General features: G+C 40.0%; 1 protein-coding gene across 3 annotated transcripts in view; it reads left to right on the plus strand.

Annotated features, from left to right (window-relative positions):
• MASTL (microtubule associated serine/threonine kinase like) overlaps positions 1 to 25,100 on the plus strand; it is an 84,305-nt gene extending 59,205 nt beyond the window's left edge. For all 3 annotated transcript variants that reach the window (XM_053713905.1, XM_053713903.1, XM_053713904.1), the window contains 3 exons: positions 530 to 643; positions 10,462 to 10,563; positions 24,599 to 25,100. In XM_053713905.1, the coding sequence (XP_053569880.1) occupies positions 530 to 643; positions 10,462 to 10,563; positions 24,599 to 24,756 (374 nt within the window). In that variant the 3' untranslated portion in view covers positions 24,757 to 25,100. The remainder of the gene's footprint in view (positions 1 to 529; positions 644 to 10,461; positions 10,564 to 24,598) is intronic.
• Positions 25,101 to 25,508: the final 408 nt, after the last annotated feature.

A 25,508-nucleotide genomic window follows, 5' to 3' on the forward strand; every position in this document is an offset into this window, starting at 1 on the left:
AAAGATAGCAAGAGAACAAAGAAAATTTTATAAAAGGAGTAAATTAGAAAGATGCTTAAAATTGCATGCTCTATTTGAACCATGAGGGGGGGAAAAGTGTTTAGTACCCCTTTAAACATTAGGCTAGTCTTTGCCTTTTACAAGTCGGAATAAAATGTTTTGGGCTAGATTACGAGTGGAGCAGTATTTCACAGTGTGCCCATAAAGGGACAAATGTGATATTTGCGCTCCACTCCGTAACTGTGTGTAAATGTGCGCCGGTATTAAAAGTTAGGTGCATGATAATGAGGCTCCCATTGAAGGCTATGGAAGCGTGCTCTCGTGCACCTAATTTGTAATACCGGCGCACATTTACTTGCACTGATGTTACTGAGTGGAGCGCAAATATCGCACTAGCATAAGTACAATATTGTGCTCTACTTGTAATCTAGCCCTTACATAAGAAATGTAGTTGTGATGTGTAATACCTTGTCAGTTTGTTCATTGTTTGTTTTTGTTTTTGTGTGTGTGTTTTGTTTTGTTTTTTCAGGTCCTTCTGTGGACTGGTGGGCCCTTGGGGTTTGCCTTTTTGAGTTCCTAACTGGAATCCCTCCATTTAATGATGAAACCCCAGCCCAAGTTTTTCAGAATATTTTAAAAAGAGGTAAGTCTTTTATCTGAAAACTACATTTTGAGCATCATTTAAACAAATCTAACTGTGTTATGTGGTTTAATGAAAATGTAGTTCTGGGTAATTTTTAAACAAATTGCTTAAAGAAGATGGCCCTTATAACTTACATTTGCTTAATGTAAGGGGGGAAAAAGAAAACAATTTACAAAAACACATTCACATATTTTAACACTACTGTTCCTTGTTTTATATTGCTAACATAAATCCTACTAAAATAAAATATATCTAAAAAAATGCCTTTTTTGTTCTCTTACCCTACCTAAAAAAAAAAAGTGTACAAAAGAATTAAAAAATTCTCTTGCGCGCTCTCTTGCGCTCGCTCTCACTCTCTCTCTTCTCCCACATTCCCTAGAAGGCCATCAAGCAAATTGTGTAACATGCAAATGTTGCAAATCTAATAGCTGGTTTATGGCTTTTACATCATTTTGAAAACCATAGTTACAGATTTTGGTTTCTCCAGGGAGTGTGGGACACAGCACAAATTTTACACAAATGCAATAGTTGAATGTCCTTTTTTTTCCCCATTTACGTAAATCATTTTGACTTTTTTCATGTTTTATTTGTGTAATGAGTAATAATGGCTCAAAAATATTTTCTTTTCTCTATCGCACTCTTTCTCTTTTTCTCTCTCTCTTCTTGCAGAGGTACCAATGTAGAAAGGGAGAGACTGTGTCCCTCTCTGCAGCAGTGGTGCCGATCATTGGTGGTGTGGGAGAGTTAGGAGGGAGGTGGGTGGGAGACACATCGCTGCAGAGAGTCGGCAGTGGGTGGGACCTCTACACTACATAATTTTAAAAAACTCTTAGCGGCAGAGAGGGGGAGAAGGGAGAGGAGAATCCTATAGTGGAGGGGGGATTAGAGGGTGGGAGCAGCTACACTACAGAAAAAATGTTTTTGTTTTTTTATTAAATAGAAATAAAAATTAAAGAAAACTGGGTACTGGTAGATAGCTGCCAGTACCTAAGATGGTGGAAATTAGTTAGAGGGGGGAGGGTTAGAGCGCTTTTTGGGAGGGATCAGGGAGGTGGGAAGGTAAGAGGGGAATCCTACACTAAAGAAAATAATAATAATAATAATAAAAAAAGGTCTTAAACTGCATACTGGCAGACTGTCTGCCATTACTTAAGATGGGGTGACCAGTGGGGGGAAGAGAGCTGTTTGAGAGGGATCAGGGGTGGGAGGCTAATCTCTACACTAAAGCTAACATTAACCTCACTTGGCGGTTAAATGGTGGCATACAAAAATTGGCCTAGATCAATACTTTGGGTTGTATTATATTTATATATATATATATATATATCTACAAGGCTCTATTTCTGTTTACATGTAGGGTAAGTTTTTAGGGGAAGTTTTTGGAGTGTGGGACACAGCACCAATTTTACACAAATGCAAGAGCTGAATGTCCCTTTTTCTTTTTAATGACACGATGAGTCCACGGATCATCTTAATTACTAACGGGATATTCACCTCCTGGTCAGCAGGAGGCGGCAAAGAGCACCACAGCAAAGCCTGCGTTAGTGTTAGGAAGTGGCAAAGTGAGGTGTTAGTTAAGATTCTTCAATCAATTATTTTTAAAGTGGTACAGGATTGTGCTACTTTTTCCTAGGGTGCAGCTGTAGTCCATGTCAGTTTCTGCAGTAGAGCTTTGGTGGCTTTAGAGTAATGGAATCTTGTGGGACATAATTATTACTGCGCCTTCCATATTTAATACTGCCCTAATTGTCTATAGTCTGAGGGATATGACTCAGTCTCTGTTTTCTACAGGTCGATGTGAGGAAGAGGACCTCTCAAACCTGTGAACTGCCTTGCTGTCAGGCAGTACCCTGGTGTAAGTGCAATTTTCTTGTTCTGGGGCAGACAGATCAACTCAAAAAAGAGTGGGCACAGGAAAATACCTTATTTATTTAGTAAGGGGCTCTCATGTAAGGGGCACTTTATTATTGACAATACTCTCCTAGGCAGGAGAGAAATATTTGATGGCTATATGCATTTTTTTGGCACTGGGGTTGGTCTGAGCTCTGAGGCATTGAACATTTTAGGGCTCTGGTGGTTCCATGTTCTGTGGGGTTAATTTTTCCTTGGGAAACGGGCTTTGCATTTTAGACACGCCCACAATAGGCGGATTTACTTCTCCCATGCGCCTTTCCATAGTTGCGCTTACAGTGAAGACATTTTGAGGCATAAGTGAGAGAACTCCGGTCTGTTTCTAGGAGCACATGTTTACTGCTATTACATGTGTTCCTAGGACCGGGCTACATCGGCTCTTTTTGTCAACGAGCCAAATCTTCAGCTGCGCTAGGGGATTTGTTTCAGCTGAAGAGCGGGAGAGCAGCTTCACATCTGACAGCGTATAATCTCTGGGTCAGGAAGCTAGGCGCCTCATCGGGGCTGAGGTGTGGAGGAGACTGTGGGACCAAATTTAGTGCGCAGTAAAATAGTTGCGGTTTAAAATTTAAAGCCACAGTAACTTATTTGTATTTAAGTTTTTTGTTAACTTTAAGGTTTATTGTGTCAAAGTGTGAGTTATTATGGATCAAGAAACCTTGCAACATGTTCCTTGCTCTGTATGTTTTAATGCTTTTGTGGAACCACCAATACCCTTCTGTCCTTCTTGTATTGAAAGGACTTTAAGTCATAAAGATAAAAAAAATTCAGAGCCAACTTCTTCTAAGGATGTTGGTCAGGATTCTAATGATGAGGTACAATATATGCTGCAACTTTCTCCTCATGCGCTCCAAGTGTTACCACCCTCACAAGCAGTGCCCTGCGTCTCCTCTGTAACTACCACTGGAGTTACTTTAAAGGACATCGCATCAATCAGGTCTTCTACAATCTCTGATGCGCTGTCTGCTTTTCCCATGTTGCAGGGTAAACGTAAGAGGAAGACAAGCCATTCAGTAAGCGAGGTTTCTGATGCAATTGTTGTGGTTTCGGAGTCCTCCATGGTAGCATCTGAAGGAGAGATTTCAGATTCTGAAGGTGTACTTCCTCTCGCTGATACTGAAGTGGTATCATTTAGATTTAAGCTGGAACACCTCCGTCTATTGCTTAAGGAGGTTTTAGTTACTTTAGATGATAGCAACTCCACGGTTGTGGTTGTCTCTAAGAAATCCAGTAAGTTAAACAGATATTTCGAGGTTCCTTCCTCGACTGATGTATTTCCGGTTCCTGACAGAGCTTCTGAGATTATTGCTAAGGAGTGGGAGAGACTTGGTATTCCTTTTTCTCCATCTCCTATTTTCAAGAAGATGTTTCCCATAGCCGACTCTATCAAGCAAGCTTGGCAAACAGTACCTAAGGTGGAAGGGGCTATTACCACTTTAGCTAAGAGAACTACTATTCCCATAGAGGATAGTTGTGCTTTCAAAGATCCTATGGACAGGAAATTATAGGGCCTACTCAAAAAGATGTACGTACACCAGGGTCTACAATGGCAACCTGCCTTGTGCATTGCTACCGTCACCAGTGCGGCTGCATATTGATTTGACGCCCTGTCTGATGCTATCAGAACGGAGACATCCTTGTTTGAGATTCAAGATAGGATTAAGGCTCTCAAATTAGCTAATTCCTTTATCACAGATGCTTCCCTTCAGGTTATCAAACTGGCAGCTAAGATATCAGGTTTTTCTATTTTGGCCCGCAGAGCCTTATGGCTGAAGCCTTGGCCTGCGGACGTCTCCTCTAAGTCCAAACTTTTGGCTATTCCATATAAAGGAAAGACCTTATTTGTTCCTGGTCTATCAGAAATTATTTCTGACATCATGGGAGGTAAAGGTCATTTTCTCCCTCAGGATAAGAGAAATAAGACGAAGGGGCGCCAAAGTAATTTTCATTCCTTTCGTAAATTCAAGGGAAATTACTCATCTTCAGTTGTCAAACAAGATTAATGTGTGTGAATTCAAAGGTTACTCATGGAGTAGAGTTAGGATTCCTAAGATTTTCTCTTTTCTCCAAGAGGGTTTGGAGAAAGGATTATCGACTAAAGATTTTTGTCAGTCTTCCTCTTAGTTTGTGGTTTTCTCAGGAAAACGTAAGGGTCAGAAAGCTATGGCTACTTTCTTTTTGGCTAAAGAGTATCATCTGATTTACATTTGAGACTGCTGGACAGCAACCTCCAGAGAGAGTTACGGCTCATTCCACAAGCGCTCTTGCTTCCTCATGGGCATTCAAAAATTAAGCTTCTGTGGAACAGATTTGCAAGGCTGCAACTTGGTCCTCTCTTCACACTTTTTAAAAGGTTTACAAATTTGATACTTTTGCCTCAGCTGAGGCCGCCTTTCGGAGACAAGTTCTTCAAGCAGTGGTGCGTTCCGTTTTAGGTTCCCTGTCTTGTCCCTCCCGTATCATCTGTGTACTCTAGCTTTGGTATTGTATCCCATTAGTAATTAAGATGATCCGTGGACTCATTGTGTCCTTAAAAAGAATTATGTTTACCTGTTAAATGTATTTCTTTTTTGACACAATGAGTCCACGGCCCGCCCTGTTGTTATTGGAGACAGATTGTTGGGTTTGTAAACTTCAGACACCTCTGCACCTTATTACTTCCTTTTTCTCCTTGACTTTGGTCGAATGACTGGGTTGGGAGTGAAGGGAGGTGATATTTATCAGCTCTGCTGTGGTGCTCTTTGCTGCCTCCTGCTGATCAGGAGGTGAATATTCCGTTAGTAATTAAGATGATCCGTGGACTCATCGTGTCAAAAAAAAAAAAAAATTATCAGGTAAGCATACATTTTTTTTAAAAATTTTTTTACTTTTTTCATGTTTTATTTGTGTATCTTTTTCTTCCTAATGGGAAAGAGTCCACAGCCGCATTTATTACTTGTGGGAAATAAGAACCTGGCCACCAGGAGGAGGCAAAGACACACCAACCGAAGGCTTAAATACTCCTCCAACTTCCCCCATCCCCCAATCATTCTTTGCCATTTGTCCCAGGAGGTGGCAGAGAAGTGTCAGAAGTTTTATTTTTTAATGAAAATACTTGTATTAATTTTTACGTAAAGTGTGTCTCTCATGGAGGGTAGTACTCTTTGCAGTGGGACAGGAGTTTTAAGAAGTCCTGTTAGTCTCTGAGTGAGGGCCTGGGCGAATGTTATAGTCCGGAGATGCAGTGGGAGTTCTTTCTGCGACACCATCCCGATTCGTATTAACAGCTCCTCTAGCACTTGGCGTTGCCGATCCTTCGCTACTTGCTGTCTTCTCTCAAGTCAATGACAGAGGTGACGCTACTATCCGTCACACTTGAAGGGCCGTGTTGCTGTTCCACAGCGTAGAATTTGGTAAGATCTTTTCTTTTTATCAATATGAATGTTATGATGTTATGTGACAGATAGGTATGGGTCTCAGTGCGGATCTGGGAATCATGGGATAATTCCTTCCTAAGGGGGGGATTTGTGAACAGGGTGGGGTTCCTTAATCATGTTTATGTGATCTTCCTGCTTTGTGTAGTGGGTGGGTATTGACTCTGGGGCTGAGACAGGAGAATTGTTTGAAGAATTTAGTGGGGCCTAATTGCCGCTTTTTTCTGGCCCGCTTTTTTGGATTGGATTTTTGGTTCACCTTATGACCAGGCGTTACGCTTCCGCATTCCTGACCGTGTGGCTACGAAGACTTTCTGCTTCGTTTTGGATCTGGTCATAGGAGGTGGTGAGTGCCCCAGCCATTGGGGGGTGTCAGGTGCCTTCGTTTTTATTTATTTATTTATTTATATATATATATATATATATATATATATATATATATATATATTCATTCCTATTTTTCTCTTTGGTTTTAACCATGGAGGGTTCTGAAGCTGAGATAACTATTCTTCCTCTTGTGAGGAAGGTGCTTTGGACCCACTGACGCACGTTTATCAGTCCTGTCTCATGTGCCTTCTTAGAGCGCCTGGTTCCTCGGGCTCGGGGAACCAGGGGCCTATTGAGCCATTAGCCTCTGGGGGCTCTGTCCCTCAAGCGGCGGATTCCCAACAGCACCCTTCCTCTACATTTGTGGGTAACCCTAATGTTCATTCTCCCTCCGCACAGAGTGGTTTGTTTCCCCTGGAGATGGTGGGTCATTTATGCTTCAATATATTGATGGTGTTGGTTCGCCTGCAGGATCCGGAGGTTTCTGCGTGGTTGTGTTCTTGCCCGATTATCCCAGGTGTCCAGACTTCGGGTGGGTATATTCAGTTTCCTCTGGTGGTGAATATTCCTCCATATTGCACCTTTCGTTATCGGATCGCGCGGCTGCACGTTCTACTCCGTCGTCTTTTCAACTTATTGGGGGACCCTCTCCTCTATCAGCCGGGGAATGTGTCCTTGAATGGTGCTTCGAGCTAGACTATTGGGGATGTTGATCGTCTCCTGTCGGTCCCTCGTATCCTTTCCCAGAGTTTTTTTGGCAGATGCCTTCGGACTGCCTTATTTTCTTTCATCCAGTTATTTTTTTTTTCCTTCGGGAATTTCTGGGATGGGCTTGCTTTGTTACTTCTTTGGAAGTTGTTCACTGACTGTTGGGTCCTGAGTTTGTGTGCACTTTGTTGTGTTGTCAGTGACGCCTGGCGGGTCCGGCGGACCTTGAGTGTTTTTGTTTTATTGTTTTTCACAAACTACACTAATCATCTACATTGGGACCTTCGGGTCCGCATACCGGGAGAGATTGGGCATGCCACTCTATTCCCGGGGCTTGGTCGGTGGCTTCCTCCACGTCGCTCTGGCTCTATTTTCATGGGGCGGGGCCTTCTCTGCTAGGGCAGTTTTTGGGCCTTGGTCTTCTTGCTATCCTTTGGGTGGTTTAGATTCCTAGGGTCTCTGGACTCGTTTTCGTTCTGCTTTTAATGGATCCTCTTTGTGAATTAGCGGTGGAACGCTTGATGGTATGCGAGACATAGCGGGATCATGCCTGCATTCTCGGTGATCCGGCAGCGGTGCTGTGGGGCTAGCCTGTTGCTTGCCATGCGGGGGTCTGGTTCGCCTTCTTTGCTGGAGGTCTCTTGTAGCTGGAACCCGATTTTATTGGGGTCTCCTTGTTTCAGTTCTGGTTCTTTTTTCCAGAATTGTATCCACCCTCTTAGGGTCGGGCGCCGACGTGGGACACTAGTTACGGAATGTCGCTGAGTTTAGCTTTGTGTTGCGGGTTCTGTAGCCTTGAGATCGGTTCTGCGTTTTTTCCGCTGCCCTTTTCTTAGGGTTTTGCTAGAGTTCCCTTTTTTCGGGTTCCTTCCACGGGTGAAGAGTGCCTGACCGGAATTTTGGTCGGGGTCCTCTTCTTCAGGACTATTCGTGGATCTGGGATTGTGCTGGGGTTCCGGGTGGTTTTGGTATAGCTCTGTCTATGCTTGTCCCAGTTTTTCCCTCAGGTGTTCGGGTTGCGTCTGGAAGGGGTCCTTCTTTTTCTCTCTTTAGAGAGCCTGGTCCCCTTCTTATGGCTGCTCAGGGCCTTTGTTTTCTGTGTGGTAATGTGTTCTGGACTTCCTTTCGGCTCCTTTTGTTCTGATGCTCTGACCTTGCATCAGCATTCCTGTGTAGAGCCTTGGTGGTAAGGGTCACTTTGTCCTCATATCTTCCCCACCGGTATCCGTTGTGGGGCCCTGAGATTGCTACCTCGGGTAGTCTCTGCTCCTTTGGGGGCTGGCTCGTTTTGGGTTCGTTTTGACTCCTGTGTCAAGCTTTGTGTCCAGGGGAGCAAGGTTTCCCTTGTCCTCCATCTTCCCTTGGGGGACTTTTGTCTCTGGGGGTGTGTTCCTAGTTTTCCCTGGTTCAGGGATGGAGATGCCCTTGGGAATTGACTTCTGGGTTCGGTGTTCCTCTGGTTCTGGTGGGACTCTGCCCGTGTTTCTGGTCACACTCTTTCGAATGTGGCTGGGGGTGTTCCTCCCTCTTGTTCAATGGCTGGGGTGGGACAATGTCCCTTGACTTTTCACTGTCGTTGACAAGTTGGTTTTTCCGTGTGTGGGCGGTCCTCGTTGCGACAGTGATGCAGCAGTTGAGGACGTCCCTGTTTATCTCTAGGAACTAGGTTTTTGCTGGTTCTTTTTCTCCTTGGTTCCCTCCAGCTGAGGAGCTGGACAAGGGTTTTTTTCCCTTTATCTGTGGCTCCACTATAGTGTGCTACTTAGTCGTCTGTGCGGTTTCCTGTTTCTCAAGATACTTTTTGTTCTCTTTCGGTCTCCGACTTGGTCGTGTTTGACGGATGATGCACTTTTTTCTGGCATTCGTGAGGCTTTCTGCAGTCTCCCGAGCTAGGTTGATCTGTCTTTTGGAAGACAGGGTTCTGATTAGTTATCCCTCTACCTTGCTTCTTCCTTTGGGGAGTTGTTGGTCAGGGTTCCCTTATCGGAGCGTGTGTATGGGATCTGCCTTTGGGCGATTTCGTGCGTTTCGAGTCCTGTGGGCTCTGTGGTGTTGCATGTCGTTTGTACCCAGGCTTGGGACTCTCGTTGGTGTCCTTGGGGCCTTTTTTCCATCATGTTTTTGCTCCCTGCTTTTAGATGAAGCGGGACTTTTTTTTATTTATGGGATGTGGTTCAGTCCTGGTGCCCTCAGATTGGGCCGCCTCTTTACCCTCCCGTTCTTGGCATTCAGTGTCCTCTTTGGCTTGGTTATAATTTTCCCACAAGTAATGAATGCAGCTGTGGACTCTTTCCCATTAGGAAAAAAACATAAGTTATGCTTACCTGATGATAATTTAATTTTTTTCCATGGGAAATAGTCCACAGCCGCCCGCCTGTTTTTTGAGGCGTTTTTCGTGTATAGTCTTCTGGCACCCTTTCACCTTGATATTTCTTCCACTGATCCTTGTTCTTCGGCAGAATGACTGGGGATGGGGGAGAATTATTTAAGCCTTTGGCTGGTGTGTCTCCTTCTGGTGGCCAGGTTCTTATTTCCCCACAAGTAATGAATGCGGCTGTGGACTCTTTCCCACAGAAGAAAATTAAATTATCAGGTAAGCATAATTTATGTTTTTGTTCGCAAATTACCCACTTTGTAACCTACTCTGATTTTCCATGCTTTTTAAATAAGATTTCTATGTTTTAAAATAATTCTGTTGTAAAGCCTGGGACAAAATCTAAATTTCCACTATCAAACGTATCCATTTTTAAATGATTACATATTTTTTCCAACTGAGTAATAATGGCTCAGAAATATTTTCTTTTACTGGTAAATCATGGATTCACATGAGAGGATCTTTAAATTAATTTAACTTTTGTTTAGCCAGTAAAAAACTACACTGCCAATGGTGTGTAGCATAGCCTGTTTCAACTGTGAATGTTCTGTTTTTGAGAAGTGTTCCACTTCTATCCAAACAAATAATTGTACTGTGTCTGCCGTAGTGATATCAAGAAAGAGATCCTTGCATGAGTTTTATAGGCAAACTCCTGTTAAACCTGTTGCAGCAATCTCTAACCAGTGTCATTCCTCTGCTTCAAAGATTGTCAATATTGTAGAACTCAATATAATGGGGGGTACGACTTAAAGGGACAGTATACTGTAAAATTAGTTTTTTCCTTAATATGTTTCTAATGACTTGTTATATCAGCTGAAGATTCTAAAATGTATGAGAAATTGCATCTTCAGGTTTATCTGTGTATATGAAATAGCTGGTGCTTTTAAACCCACACCCCATTACAATTGCATGCTCTGTCGCAATCATGAAACCTTTCATTTTGACTTGACTTACCCTTTGTCTTCAACGTTTCGTATGTAAAGGTCAGTATTCCTGCCATGACAATTTCCTCAGATAACAATAACCTCATTAGCCAGTAGTGCACAAGCTACAGTTGTTCTTTGTAACATGGTCTGTATTTGTAGACATTCCTTGGCCAGAAGATGATGAAACCCTTTCTGTCAATGCTCAGGGTGCTATAGACCTACTTCTGACAATAGATATTGCAAAGAGAGCTGGACTGAAAGGTAATATATTTATATTTTCTGTGGAACTTAATTGTAAATTGAGTAAGGTGTCACCAAACAACATAACTGTCTGTTTTATTTTATTGCTGTAGAATCTGGTTGCAGTATAGTTTTTCCTTCTGTACATTTTTATGAATACCTTTACTTTTAGTGAATATGCACATCTGCCTTTTTGAAGTAACAGTAAAATCAAAATTTAAACTTTCATGATTCAAATAGATTATGTAGTTTTAAACAACTTTCCAATTTACTTTGATCAAATTTTGCTTTTATCTCTTGGTATCCTTTGTTGAAGAGTAAGCGCAGGAGCAGCACTGAACATGTATGGTAAACCAGTGACAAGAGGCGTATATGTGCTGCTACCAAATAGCTCCCAGCAGGGAATTGCTGCTCCTAAACCTACCCAAGTATGCTCTTTAACAAAGGGCACCAAACAAAACAAAAAAGGAAATTTTATTAGAACTAAATTGTAAATTTCTTTAAAATTGCATGCTCTATCCGAATGATAATTTTATTTTTAACTTTACTGTTTCTTTAATGAAAACCTGTATAAAAGCACAGAGATCTTCAGTTTTGAATATCATAGCATATATACCAGTTTTAATGACTGTTGTGTGACTACTTCCTATATGTTTAAGTAAAAGAAAAAACTAAATTTATGCTTATATGATAAATTAATTTCTTTTGTGATGAAAGTCCAATGGGTGGGATTAAAGCCCAGTCCTACAGGAGTGTGAAAAACATTCCACACAATGATTCTTTAGTCATAAGAAAGGAGAAAATAAGGGCAGGTATTGTGGACTCATCATGAAAGAAAGGAATTTTTCCAGTAAGTATAAATCTTGTTTTCTTTCATAAGATGGCAAGAGTCCATGAGCCATAACATGTGGGATTCTATACCCAAGGTGGGAAGTCCATGAGAACATCAAACATATAAAAGCAGCCTCAGAAGAGGCAAACTTGTCAAAATGGTAGAATTTGGTAAAAGTATATAAATATGACCTAAGCTTAATTTGTAAAATCCCAAGAAGTGGCGACCACTCTAATAGAATGAGCAGTAATTTGTTTAGGGGGAGCTTTTCCCACAACTAGGTATGCTTCACGAACCAAAGAGTTAAGCCAAGCTGGCAAGATGATTAAAGAAGCTTTTTGTCCATTGCAGAGACATGTGAAATGGACAAACAAGGATAAAGAATTTCTGAATCTTTAAGTCCAATTTCAAGGCCCTTACTACATCCCAGTTATAAAGTAATCTCTCTTTAGCATTTTTTCGGACTGGACAGAGAGATGGGGCCACAATTTCCTGATTGAGGTTTTCAGAAGAAACAAACTTACGAAGGAAAGAGAAGTTTGTTCTTAAAGGGACAGTCTAGTATAAACTAAACTTTCATTATTCAGATAGGACTTTTAATTTTAATCAACTTTCCAATTTACTTTTATCATCAAATTTGCTTTTTTCTCTTGGTATTCTTAGTTTAAACTAAACATAGGTAGGCTCATATGCTAATTTCTAAGCCTTTGAGGGCTGCCTCTTATCACAAGCTTTTTAAATATCTTTTCAACACAAAGAAACAGAAAGTACATGTGGGCCATATAGATAACACTGTGTACAGGCACAGGGGGTTACTTAAGATTTAGCACAAAACAATGCTAAATGCAAGACAATAGATAATAAACAATCACAGTCATGTGATCAGGGGGCTGGAAGAAGGTTTCTAGATACAAGGTAATCACAGAGGTAAAAAGTATATTAATATAACTGTGTTGGTTATGCAAAACTGGGGAATGGGTAATAAAGGGATTATCTATCTTTTAAAACAATAACAATTCTATGGTAGACTGTCCTTTTAAAACAGCGTTATCCTGATGAAAAAATCAGGTAAGGAGAATCACAAGAGAGCAGAAAGCTCAGATACTCTTCTGTCTGAGGAAGTGGCCAAGATAAAGAGAACCTTCCAAAACAACAGTTCAATGCCCAGACTATGCATAGGTTCAAACGGCTGAGCCTGAAGAACCCCCAAAACTTAAAGTAAAGGTTCCACAAAGTTGGCCTGATAACTGGTCTTATCCTGACCAAAGCTTGAACAAAGGCTTTAATGTCAGGAAATCTCCAAATCTTCTTATGATGCAAGACTGAACGAGCAGAAATGTTGCCTTTAAGGTAACTGGCTAATAAATTCTTATCCAGACCATCCTTCAAAATTGTAAGAATTTGAGGAATTCTGAAAGATGGTAACTCTTAGAATCCAAAAAAGGAAAACTTACCAGATTTTGTGTTTAAATGCTTCTTGTAACAGGCATTATGGTCTGAAACTCTCTATCACTTGATCTAAAAAACCTCTGAGACCAAATAAGTCGTTCAATTGCTATGCTATTAAACTGGAAGATTTGAAATCTTGATGGAAGAATGGGCCTTAAGTGAGAGGCTGAAGCACATTTTTATCAGGTCTGCGTACCATGTTCTGCAAGGCCATTCCAGAGCAAATAGATCATGGATGCCCACCTGCCAGGGTGCTATCCCAAAGTCCAAGTATAATTCCCAAATCCAGCACTCGCTGGACTTCTGTCAACTGTGATAACAATTGTTTTTATTAGAGTGACATTTCGGGTTAAAAGAACCCCTTCATCTGACAAACAAACAGTGTTCAAAGCAAACTTATATAGGCCCGTTATACCCTCCCCCTACCTTCTTCCAATCAGAAAGCAGCGTGTGCAAAAGGCTGCAACAGAGCATGTGCAAAAAAATCAAAACTTAAATAAATATAAAGTTCATATAAAGTGTACAAAATTCTTCAAATTGCATATCGAAATAGTGTGACAAACTTCAATATAAGACCAGTATATCAGGAATATATCCCCAGAGCTCCATACCAAGACAAACATAAAACGTAAACAAAATTATCATCTAGTTTCAGCATCTACAGCCAAACATTATACATCCTCATTGGATAGATAAAACACAGCTCTATTGATGTTAACAGAACCTGATAGGAGGGTTCTGACACACTCACACCTTTCAATTGCAAGATACGGATAGGGACTCAATATAGCAGGGCCACCCATAGGCATAAAAGATGACTCATGCCTAATTCTCACACAAACTGTTAGCACAGATCCTTTACTGTCTCATATGTAAATCCCCTCAAGAAAATCCTGATACAGCCTGCAAGTTTATACAAAACCTATCAAAGCAATGAGACAATGTTACATCTCTAAGACACCAATCACTACTGGCTCACCGGCGCAAGTGACCACCCACCTGAGTCCACTGTTGCCAAGGAAACAAAAAACCAAAACAATAGTCAGCGTATGCGATGTGTGTTACTAGTTGGTGCCGTGGACTTTTCGGTTCTCACAATCAACACAAAATGTATTACTGACATGGTTAGGAACATACACGTAGCCAACCTAAAAAGTAGCATCTTTACAGCACCGATCTTTCATCCGCCCACTCTAGTAAAGCAATAAAACACCTCCACGGCTATCAACAAACCCAGTGCTCTATATTGCACCTGGTGTAGGCAATAAGTACAATCCCGTCATAAACAATAAATTGCTATATGCCTACATAGCATTGAAACTAAATTGTGTCAATATAACAATAGCTCTAAGAGTCATAAACACTGTGCAGTGGATAGTGCAAGCAGTATAACCAATAGCCAATTGCTCCAAACAGCCAAAGCCAAAAAGATAAATCATAGCCAAAACGGCAAGGAGTTTAAAGGGACAGTATACTATAAAATAGTTTTTCCCTTAATGTGTTTCCAATTATTTTTTTATTAGTTGCAGAGTATAAAATGTATGAGATTTGTTTTTTTAAGGCTTATTTGTGTATATGAATTAGCTGATTTTGTGTTTTGAAGCCACAACCTAATAAAATGGGTTGAGCTTGTAGGTATAATCAGATCTCATTACTTTATCACATTGTGTAAATATACAGTACATGCTTCTTTATCTTATATCTGTCCATAAACTAATCACAATGGAAAATTAATATTTTATTACCTTATCTCTTCTATAACCCACTGGGAGTGTAATTTATTTTACTGGCTTTGTTAACACAGCTTGGCCTCGAGGCCAAAAACTTTTAGGATAGGTGGGGATACCATAGGCTAAATAAATTCAAATGCCAATATAAGGTTAATGGAAATACTTGTAAACAATACACTCCAGCAGGTAAAGTGGATCATTGGGAACAAATTAAAGGGGAGAAAATTTGAGTAAACGGTCCCTTTAACATATCAGCCAATCTCAGCATGGAGCTCTAAGACAATACCACCCGACTGGACATGTGAAATATTACCTGACTGGACAATGTGAAGTATTAAAAACCATATATTTAAAAACAAGAAAATAGGAACTGTATCATGACCGTAGGCATCCGGACAAGACAGACAATGTGTAAGCATCAAAAAGGCATAGTCGAAACCTAAACATCTGTCTAAAGCATTATTAACCAAAATAAATATTAAGAAAAATGTGCAAAGTAATACAGGTACAGCCATAAGACATATATTCATACATCCACTTAACCCATACAGCAAATGTATAATGGTACGTATGGCCCCAATCTACTCCAGGGGTTAGACCCCGCTAGGTCAATGGTAATTATGGATCAGGACTCCCACGATTACCATTACAGCATGGACCCTGCATGGACCATTACCAATGCAGCATGGACCCTCATAAGTGGTATAGATTATTTATTAAAGGTAGCATTGCCACCTCAGGGTGATCGGTGTCTTAGAGATGTAACATAGTCTCATTGCTTTGATAGGTTTTGTATAAACTTGCAGTCCGTATCAGGGTTTTCTTGAGGAGATTTACATATGAGACAGTAATGGATCTGTGCTAACAGTTTGTGAGAATTAGGCATGAGTCATCTCTTACGCCTATGGCGGCCCTGCTATATTGTGTCCCAATCCGTATCTTGCAATTGAGAGGTGTGTGTCAGAACCCTCCTACCAGGTTCTGTTTTAACATCAATAGAGCTGTGTTTTATCTGGCCAATGAGGATGTAGAATTTTCGGCTGTAGATGTTTAAACCAGATGATGATTTTGTTTACATTATATGTTTGTCTTGGTATGGAGCTCTGGGGATATATTCCTGATATACTGGTCTTATATTGAAGTTTGTCACACTATTTTGATATGCAATATGAAAAATTTGTACACTTTATATGAACTTCATATTTAAGTGTTTGTGGGGGGTTTTTATAAATATTTTTTGAGGTAAAATGCACAGAGCAATGTACATATGACATTTCAACTTAAGTTTTGATTTTTTATTTGCTCTGTTGCAGCCTTTTGCACATGCTGCTTTCTGATTGGAAGAAGGTAGGGTGAAGGCATAACAGGCCTTTATAAGTTTGCTTTGAACACTGTTTGTTTGTCAGATGAAGGGGTTCTTTTACCTAGAAACGTCACTCTAATAAATACTTTTATTTATTTATATGCTTTAGGGTCCCAGGAAGGGGGAGACCTTGATGTGGTCCTGGGCTTGATCCTTTTGCGCCAAATGTAACGGACTTCCCCCAGTTTTGCTTTTAAACATTACTGAGTATCTGCTGGCGAGTGCCAAGTTTTCTGTGTGTTGTATTTATAATGTTTGTAATGCTTTCCTGCGGGCCTGTCACCCAGGTTGTTCAGGGGTTAGCTGTCTGGGTTGCTGGGAACTGTGCTGCTGTCTGTCAGTGTTCAGGGCTGTGGAGTTAACAGTGGCTTAGGATGTGTACTCAGTCCTGTCTGTGAGTGAGGTCGATTTTTATATATATATATATATCAGATTGAACAACCAGGAAATCACTAGTGCATGTATTAGTGCCTCTCAATAATTTGCACAATACTGGGGATGTTTGTAATGCAAGAGAGAAGCCATGAGGTCTGTGTTGTCTGGCCTTTCCCAATGGTTTACGATCTCTTCAAAAACTGCCCGATTCAAGGACCGTTCGCCAGGGTTAAGGTACTGACTGAGGAAGTCCGTTTCTCAATTGTTCACACCTGGAATGTGAATTGCTGAAATCAGGCAATGACAGTGTTCATTCGTCCCAAGTCAGAATGCAGACTGCCTCTTTCATTGCGAAGGCGCTTCGAGTACCACCTTGGAAATTTCCAAGATGTTAATTAGTAGCCTAGCTTTTTGAGGAGACCAAATTCTCTGAGCTTTTTGGGAATCTGACATTTTAAAGCTGCAAAGAACATAAGTAGAATCTGGAAAAATGTATGGCATCCATGAGGCCAACTACTCCCATGAATTGAAGTATATAGGAAGAATAGTTTGTTGGAGAAGAGCACAGGGCTTCTGCAATTTGAGTCTGCTAGCATCTGTGAGAGAGAGTCTCATTGTTACAGAGTCTAAACAAAAAACTCCACGTCAGCAGCACTACTTCAATATTGCAATCTTCCTGGTGTTAGCTTTTCAGGTGGTTGCTTTTCCAACCATGGGAACAAAGGAACTGAAGAACTGTGCTCATATGTTACTGAACTATTTGGGGGGTGGAAGCCTGTACCAGAATGTTGTCTAGGTAAGGAGCTACTACTGCCATGTCTTGAGCACTCTCACTATGGACAAAAGAGCTCTTAAGACCTTTGAGAAGATTCTTGGTGCTTCCAGACCAAATAGGAGTGGCACATATTGTTAATGCCTATTAAGAAAGGTGAATTTGAGGAACTTTATATGCATATCCCTATTCACAGGAATCATACAGGCAGCTTTCAAGTTTATTGTAGACATAACTGACCCTCCTGCACTAAAGGTAAAATAGTGTGAAAAGTCTCCATTTTGAAAGTTGGAAATCTTTGTCTCAACCCTTTAAGTACTGTTTTTCCTAGGAAAAATGAAAATGTTTGAATTACAACCCCTGTTTTTATAAATCTAAGGGGGGGGGTGGAGAAAACACTCCATGGCTTCTTGGTCTGTTACACATGCCAAAGCTCTGTCTTTTGAAAAATCTTCTTTGATGAAGGTGTGACCGAAAGCCTATGCGGTACCCCTAGAATATTATGTTCAGTGCACAAGGATTTTTAACAGATTTTTCCCTAATCTCCAGAAAAAAAGGTTGTCTGCCCCCACCACCAGCACTGAGTCTGAGTTGGGGGCCGCACGTTCATACTGATTTGGAGGAAGGAGCAGGCTTTTTTGGTCCTTTTTGATGGGCCAAGAGGAACCAGGCTTCAACATGGACTTAGAAGTGTCTGACTTCTGAAACACTGGAGATGAGGATCTTTGCAGCTTGGAATGGTGAAAAGAATGAAATCTTCTAGCGGGCTTAAAGGGACAGTAAACACCAGAATTTTTGTTGTTTAAAAGGGTAGATAATCCCTTTAATTACCCATTCCCCAGTTTTGCATAACCAACAAAGTTATAATACATGTTTTACCTCTGTAATTACCTTGCATCTATGCCTCTGCAAACTGCCCCCTTATTTCAGTTTCTTTTTACAGACTTTTGTTGCTCACTCCTAGGAAATGTTATCTATATGAAACACATGAACTAACGCCCTCTAGTGGTGAAAAACTGTCAAAATGCTTTCAGATTAGAGGCTGCCTTCAAGGTCTAAGAAATTAGCATATGAACCTCCTAGGTTTAGCGTTTAACTATGAATACCAAGAGAAAAAAACTAAATTGGTGATAAAAGTAAATTGGAAAGTGTTTTTTTTGTTTTTTGTTTTTTTTTATACTTTACTGTTCCTTTAACCATGCCCTTGGGTTTTTTGGATTTTTTTTTTGTCTTGCTACAGGAAAGTGACTGTAGCAATGAAACATCCAGTCCAGGTTCAAACAAGATCTTTCCCTGAAATGTGAGGAGGGATGAAGTCTGCTTTTAGATCTATATCAGCAGACCATTGCTTGAGCCATAAGGCTCTTCTTGCCACAACAGACATAGCAACACTCTTTATATAAATGCAAATTATTTCAACAGCTGCATCACAAATAAAACTGCTTGCAGTCTCCACCAACCTCAAGAGATCCTCAATTTCATTAAGGGAAAATTCATGGGACATAGGGCGCCATGTACTAAGCTTCGAAGTGACCGTCCGTCTGTATTTCCGCGTCAAAATTCGCTCACGATCTGCTTCTCGTATGTATCAATCTGCGATCTGCTCGAAAAACCACTATTTTTCATCAGCGATCGTAATTTTACTCAACTCATCGTTCCGAAGCCTTTTTCCACTTACTACATGTTCGATCGCACGTAAATTCGCTGTAATCGGAAATTATGAATGTTACAACTAATCCGCCCGCTCCAACTTTCACTGTAACTTCGCGTGATTTGCTTCGCGACCATTTAGGTAGCGAATACAATAGAAAACTATAGGGGGTATCAACCTGACGCCAGGTAGAAGTACTTAAGTGAAAGGACTAGACTACTATTGTAGCATTACTGGTTTTTGGATCAGTGAATGAAGATGGAGACAGTTTTACACATGTTTCTTTTCCGATTAATTCAATTACGAGGAAGAAGGGCTATACAGGCACCGGTTAACAACTTGCAGAGAAGGAGAGGTAGAAGAATTAGAGTCCCTAGAGTTTTCCTTCCACGTATGGGTTTGGAAAGCATTTCTGATCGAGAGATTATCCAGAGATTCCGGAGCAAGCCATCTTGTCAAAGTGAATACCGAAAAGTAAATAAACAATATTCTAAGATTTCTGGGAAAATGCACATTCTTATACATGTCAGCAGCCAGACGTTGCCGCTTGTCTGGCGATTATGACACCTAGATCGTCACGTGGGTAAAGAACTAAACCAATCAGGTCGCAGACTGCTTCTTAACTTTGCTCTTTCGCGCTGAACGAAGCTTCAAAGTTATCAATAATCCGATTGTCTTCGACACACAATAGACGCGAAATTTTACGGCTTGGTTTTTAGTACATTCATGTAACGAAGTGCCATCCGCATGGTGCGAATGCCGGCGGGTTATTTCGATACGGTCCGTGCCAAAAAATTGACGCCTTAGTACATGGCGCCCTCAAGGTCAGAGATGCGGTCACTGGATCCTTACAAGAGGTACTGTCCTCTCAAGGAATGTTTATTCCACCTATCCAAAGTGGAAATGGCACCATCCACCTTTTGCAATAGTCTCCCATATCTCCAATTTTTCATAGGGTAAAGAACATGTTTTTTACTTTGGCAGAGGGAGCAAAGGGAATGCCTGGTTTGTTCAATTTTTTGCTAATTAGCTCAGAAATTGCACCTGGAACTGGGAAGGCAGAAGGCTTCTTTGCAGCTGCCTTAACAAGCGTATAAATCTTTTTCACAGATTGTTTATCTGTAGGTGGAGGGTCCTCGATGTCCAAGGCGAGTAAAAACTTCCTGCTATAGAGCAAGTATGTCTCTAATTTGAAATTTAAAGGACACAACTTTAGTTTAGTTACTACTTGAGATGGGGTTCCTGGGTTTCTAAATAATCATTCTCTGCTGAACAGAGAGATTCTAATTCAATTGTACTCCAACAGGGTACCTAGTCTGGTCACTCCTTAGGGATGTCCCAGATTATCCAAGGGCCTCTTAAGCATTCTCTTCTCCCCTTTGCATGTGTGTGCATTTAACTGGTGTAGGCATGAAAGCCATCAGTTGTGAAATAGCAGAGTGAATGTGTTTTAAATTATGAGGCACATCCATAGTGTTGCCCTGGTGGATAACAAATCCCTGAATACTCTGCTGCAAAAGTGATACTGCATGACCCTGTCTGGCAATAGAGACACACTCAGCACAAAGGTTACAAAGCTGAGTAGGGGACATACCAACACTTCCTTACATAGTAAACACATATGAGAAGGGTTAACTACATATAAATCAATTACTAATAGACTGTCAGCACCACTACACAGCTTAACCTCTTAGAGACATATGACGGAATTTTTCCGTCATAAAACCATTGAGCAAACTGAAAGCTGTGTCCTTAAAGGGTTAAATACAAAAGGTCAGAATAGAGTTAACGTGGGTGCACAAGAGGTATTGCCACTTATACCAAAATTAATATTAACAAATCTCAGCACACCAAAATATTATCTTAAATGTAATTTATTCACAAGGGAGCAAGTGTATGTGTGTGTGTATGTATGTATATATATATATATATATATATATAAGCATTAGTCTCATGCCCTATCCACTCTCCACTCACTCAGAACAGTCACAGCCAGCCATATAAAAAAAAAATAGAAAAATCAAACAAAACCCAAGGTGTCCCTAGGGAATATCAGATGCTACCAAAGTCACGTAAAAAATGTTTTGATATACTATTAGCCAGTACCCTGACCGAAGTCTTTTTTACAAACAGATGCATGGATGCATTAATCTGTGACATATTCTGATACTACTGATCTAAGGACTGTCCTTATTTTGTTCTCACAATATACAAGAATAACTCTTGTGGTCTATTAAAAGACTTCTATTTCATTGAGTATTATTTTTTTATTTTTTTTACATGACTTTGGTAGCATCTGATATTCCCTAGGGACTCCTAGGTTTTTTTTTTTATTCCCCCCCCCCTTTTTTTTTTTTTCCTATGGCTGGCTATGACTGTTCTGAGAGAGTGGATAGGGCATGAGACTAGGGTTGCCACCTCAGCCATGTTTTCCTGGACACTTATATGTTACACATGCTGCAGGGTGTGCAGGAAGGAACATGTATTGTGTTTCTGGACAGCCTTATTCATATACACTATACATATTCCTCCCAGCACACCCTGCAGCATGTGTAATTTATAAGTGTCCAAGAAAACATGGCTGAGGTGGCAACCCTACATGAGACTAATGCTTATATGTGTGTGTATATATATATATATATATATATATATATTTATTTATTATTATTTATTTTTTATATCAATCAACCCCAAAATAAAGGAAGAAAAGGCGCTTCACTCTCCGGTCTTTGCAAAAGTTTTAATTCGATTCACAACATCAATCAAAGAAGTCCCCCAAACGTTTCGATACCTATTGGTATCTTTGTCAATGGGTATTTAAAACATATTCGTCCCAAGAAAAGGTTCAGGAACCTTTTCTTGGGACGAATATGTTTTAAATTATTATTATTAAAGGGCCAACATTTAGTCATCCAAGTACTGGCAAAAAATATTTCATTAAGGGACATTATACTTGCAATACTGACTTTGTGATATATTTGATTAAATGCCCATGTGGGCTGGGTTATGTGGGCGAGACCTCCCAGTGCGTCAAAGAACGCATAGTTCAACACAAAAGTAGTATTAGAACCAAGAAAAAGGATGCCCCAGTTGCCCATCATTTTTTGTCTGCAGGGCATAATCTAAGCTAATTAAGGTTCCAGATTTTGGAACAAGTGCAACATCCTAGAAGAGGGGGTGATAGAATCAAATTATTACAAAAACGTGAAGCGTATTGGATTTATGAATTAGGGACATTATCTCCAGGGGGCATGAATAAAGAATTAGATTGGTCTATTTTTCTGTAGAAATCTATTTGAATATCTTCATTAAATAAAATGTTTACATCTATCTTTGCTAATATGTAGTATAAAGGAATAAGTTAAAATCATACACTGCTTGAGAGTCTGCACTGTACATGGATATATTTTAGACTATGTATTAATTCATTGCTGGATAAGTAATAGTTAAATTAAAATTATTTAGATAAGTGTGATGTTTGTAGTTGACCACATGGTGGCAACATTTGGCTGTTAATGTTATACCTGACTTTTCAGGTGTTACAATTAGCTGTGCAGGTGTGACTTATTTTGGGTATATAAGAAGTGAATCAGTGTCTGTTTGTTATGCAAGATTAAGGACTTGTGTCCGAAACGTTGCTGATTTTTTGATCTTGGCTCAATAAAGAAAACTATTCATTGAACTTGGTGGTGCGACTACTATCTCTTGTTACATTTACTGGGGGTATTTTGCAGTGCCCCTGTGATTGCACACCTTGGATCCCAGGTGCTGGACTTTGAGAACTTTTCACTATAGGTTAGGAATGTACTAGCCATAACAATAGCTACAAAATAACTAAAAACACACCTCCCGAAGGTGTCAATATGGCTCCGATCAAACAGAGGAGAACGTTACCCTGCTTTTTATATTGCTTTTTATATTTACACCATAAGCCTCAGCATAACACATGCCTCTCTTGGCGGACTCTAGTAATTGCAGATGGACTAAAACAACTCCTCCCATAACATTCTGTGAATCTATAAAAATAAGTACGAAATATGTGCCCAACTTTACATAAACACAATCCACGATTATAATCGCCCAAAACAATCTACAGCTCATACAGTGAGTCCCAACAGGTAACCCAAAACAAATATCTATATTAATAAAAAAACGTATATCACAAACTTATCCGAATAAAAACTTATATAAAAAGCTTATATGAAAAACTATATAGGTTATATATGCGGTCAGAACAGTCGGCTGACCGCAAAATATCAGCGTGCAATACTCTATCAAAAACCTCTGTCTCTAAAAGTGAACAACATCTATCAGACAGACTGGACATTTTTGATTGCATTAACACATAGGTCAGTTTGCTATATATGATCTGTTTTGTAAAAGTGTTACCATTCACATTTGGGCTATCTATATGGTATAGCCCCTTGTTTTTTGCACACGGTCTCCAGGGATTGGTGACCACAGGGGGGAGTGTCCTACAGGCCTTTATAAGTCTGTTCATTTGTATTTTCGGGTTGTCAGAAGAAGGGACGTTTGAGGTCCCGAAACGTCACAAATAAATAATTTTTTTAACACAGATATCCGAAGTCCAGTGAGTGCTTCACTTTACTCCTTTTGCCTATATGTGTGTGTGTGTGTGTGTGTGTGTATGTATGTATGTATATGTGTATATATATCTATATATATCTATATCTATCTCTATATATATATATATATCTATATATCTATATCTTGCTTCCTTGTGAATAAATTACATTTAAGATATTTTGGTGTGCTGAGATTTTTGTTTACATATGAGAAGGGGTTAAATTGTCCGCAAATTGCCCTTCTAAGGGATCAGTGTTTATGCCTTAAAACTTAACCTGCACCATAATGATTTAGAATGGTAAGGACAGGCCAGTATCTAGAATTAGATAGCAGCATAGAAAGGGCTAACACCCTCAGGGGAACACAGATATTGGCACAATGTAAGACTGAAGTCCCTTTGAAGGAATCTGAAGCAAACTGGGAAGTGTCTCTTTAAAAATGTATGCAACACTAATGTTGTTAAAGGTATTTACCACTCCTAGGCTCTGAGGAGAAATCGCAGTGGAACAGAGTACATTATTGTGGCGGGACAAAAGTTAATGCATGGGGTCTGCACAGAAGGAAATATAGAAACTTCTGAAAATAAGCTCCACAGCTTCTGAAAGGTTCCTGACAATTTGAGAGCCTGCTGAGAATGAAAAGCAGAGCTCAGGTATGTGCTGAAGCAATTTTAGTTTAAAAGTGCCTAAAACTGCATGTAGTTATATTTTTTTTTTGTCAGGCTGTGAATCATGTGTTCATGCTAATAGCCTGTGGGCTATGTGAGTGCAAGTACCTACTTACCTATCAGTCCATCCTGTGTAGTGTGCACTGAAACAGGATCAGAAGTAAGTGTACAAGATGAATCCCAGCGATGCCTAAGGCAGGTTAGTGGCAGACTCCCAGAAGGAGATTTACTATTGCTACCAGCTGTACCTGAGGGGGATAATGGGTCTCATATGTAGATCAGCACATTAAGTTTCACCATCGCTCCTTCCTAAAGTAAACATAATTGATTAAGGAATCGTGGGAAAGTGGGAGGTATTAAAGCTCTTGTGAGGGGTATTATGCCTCCTCTTGTAGGACTGGTCCTTTAATCCCACATGTAATGGCTTATGGACTCTCACCATCTTATGAAATAAGATGTCACTTTGATTTAAGCTGGTCTTTTAAAAAAAAAAAAGTTTAATTTCTTAATAATTGAAAAATATTAAAAGCTAATGTTTAGACAATGTACTTTTTGTCCTTTTGATATATATGATTTTTCACTATTGTTTTCCTATATTAACATGCTGTTTGTCTGTGCATTTGTTTATAGAGCTAAAAGTTCATCCCCTTTTTCATGGCATTGTATGGGAGGACCTGCACAAGCAGCCAATGCCGTTTATTCCGCAGCCTGATGATGAGACAGACACTACTTACTTTGAAGCCAGAAATAATGCTCAGCATCTCAAAGTCTCCGGGTTTAGCTTATAGAATAGTGCTCCTACTTTGTGCTATATTTCCTGTATGTGGTGCTTTTAGTTGTTAATTTGCCTAAGGGAGCTTGCAGTATTATGAGCAAGGCAGCTCTCTGCCAATGGAGGTGTTTAGTGCCTTTACCATGTAAAGTTTTAATTTAAGCTATTTGGTAAATAATATATTTTTAATATATGTGGATTTTCAAGTTTAAAATAAGTTTAATTTAAATGTCATTCTAACAAAAATATAACAGATGTATTTTCTGCCCTGAAGCACATATCCAAAAGTTATGCACCTTACACTGTAACATTTGTACATTTATCAGCTGTAAAATAAAGTAATTGAATCTTGTATATAAATATATTTGTTTTCTTTTATTGCTTTGTGTGTGTGTGTGTGTGAACAAGAATTACATGTTCTGTTAGCACAATGGTATGTTTTATATTATTGCTTTTTAGATTTGTTTCCATTTGTGATTTTCTTCATAAACGGAGAGAGTCCACAGCTGCATTCATTACTTTTGGGAATTCAGAACCTGGCCACCAGGAGGTGGCAAAGACACCCCAGCCAAAGGCTTAAATACTCCTCCCACTTCCCTCATCCCCCAGTCATTCTTTGCCTTTCGTCCCAGGAGGTTGGCAGAGAAGTGTCAGAAGTTTTTCGTCTCTTATGGAGGGCAGTACTCTTCGACATGGGACGGGAGTTTTAAGTAGTCCTATCATCCTCTCAGTGAGAGCATGGATGAATGTTAGAGTCTGGAGATGCAG

This window comes from Bombina bombina, chromosome 5, assembly GCF_027579735.1.
Source record: "Bombina bombina isolate aBomBom1 chromosome 5, aBomBom1.pri, whole genome shotgun sequence".
In the NCBI taxonomy this organism is placed as follows: domain Eukaryota; kingdom Metazoa; phylum Chordata; class Amphibia; order Anura; family Bombinatoridae; genus Bombina; species Bombina bombina.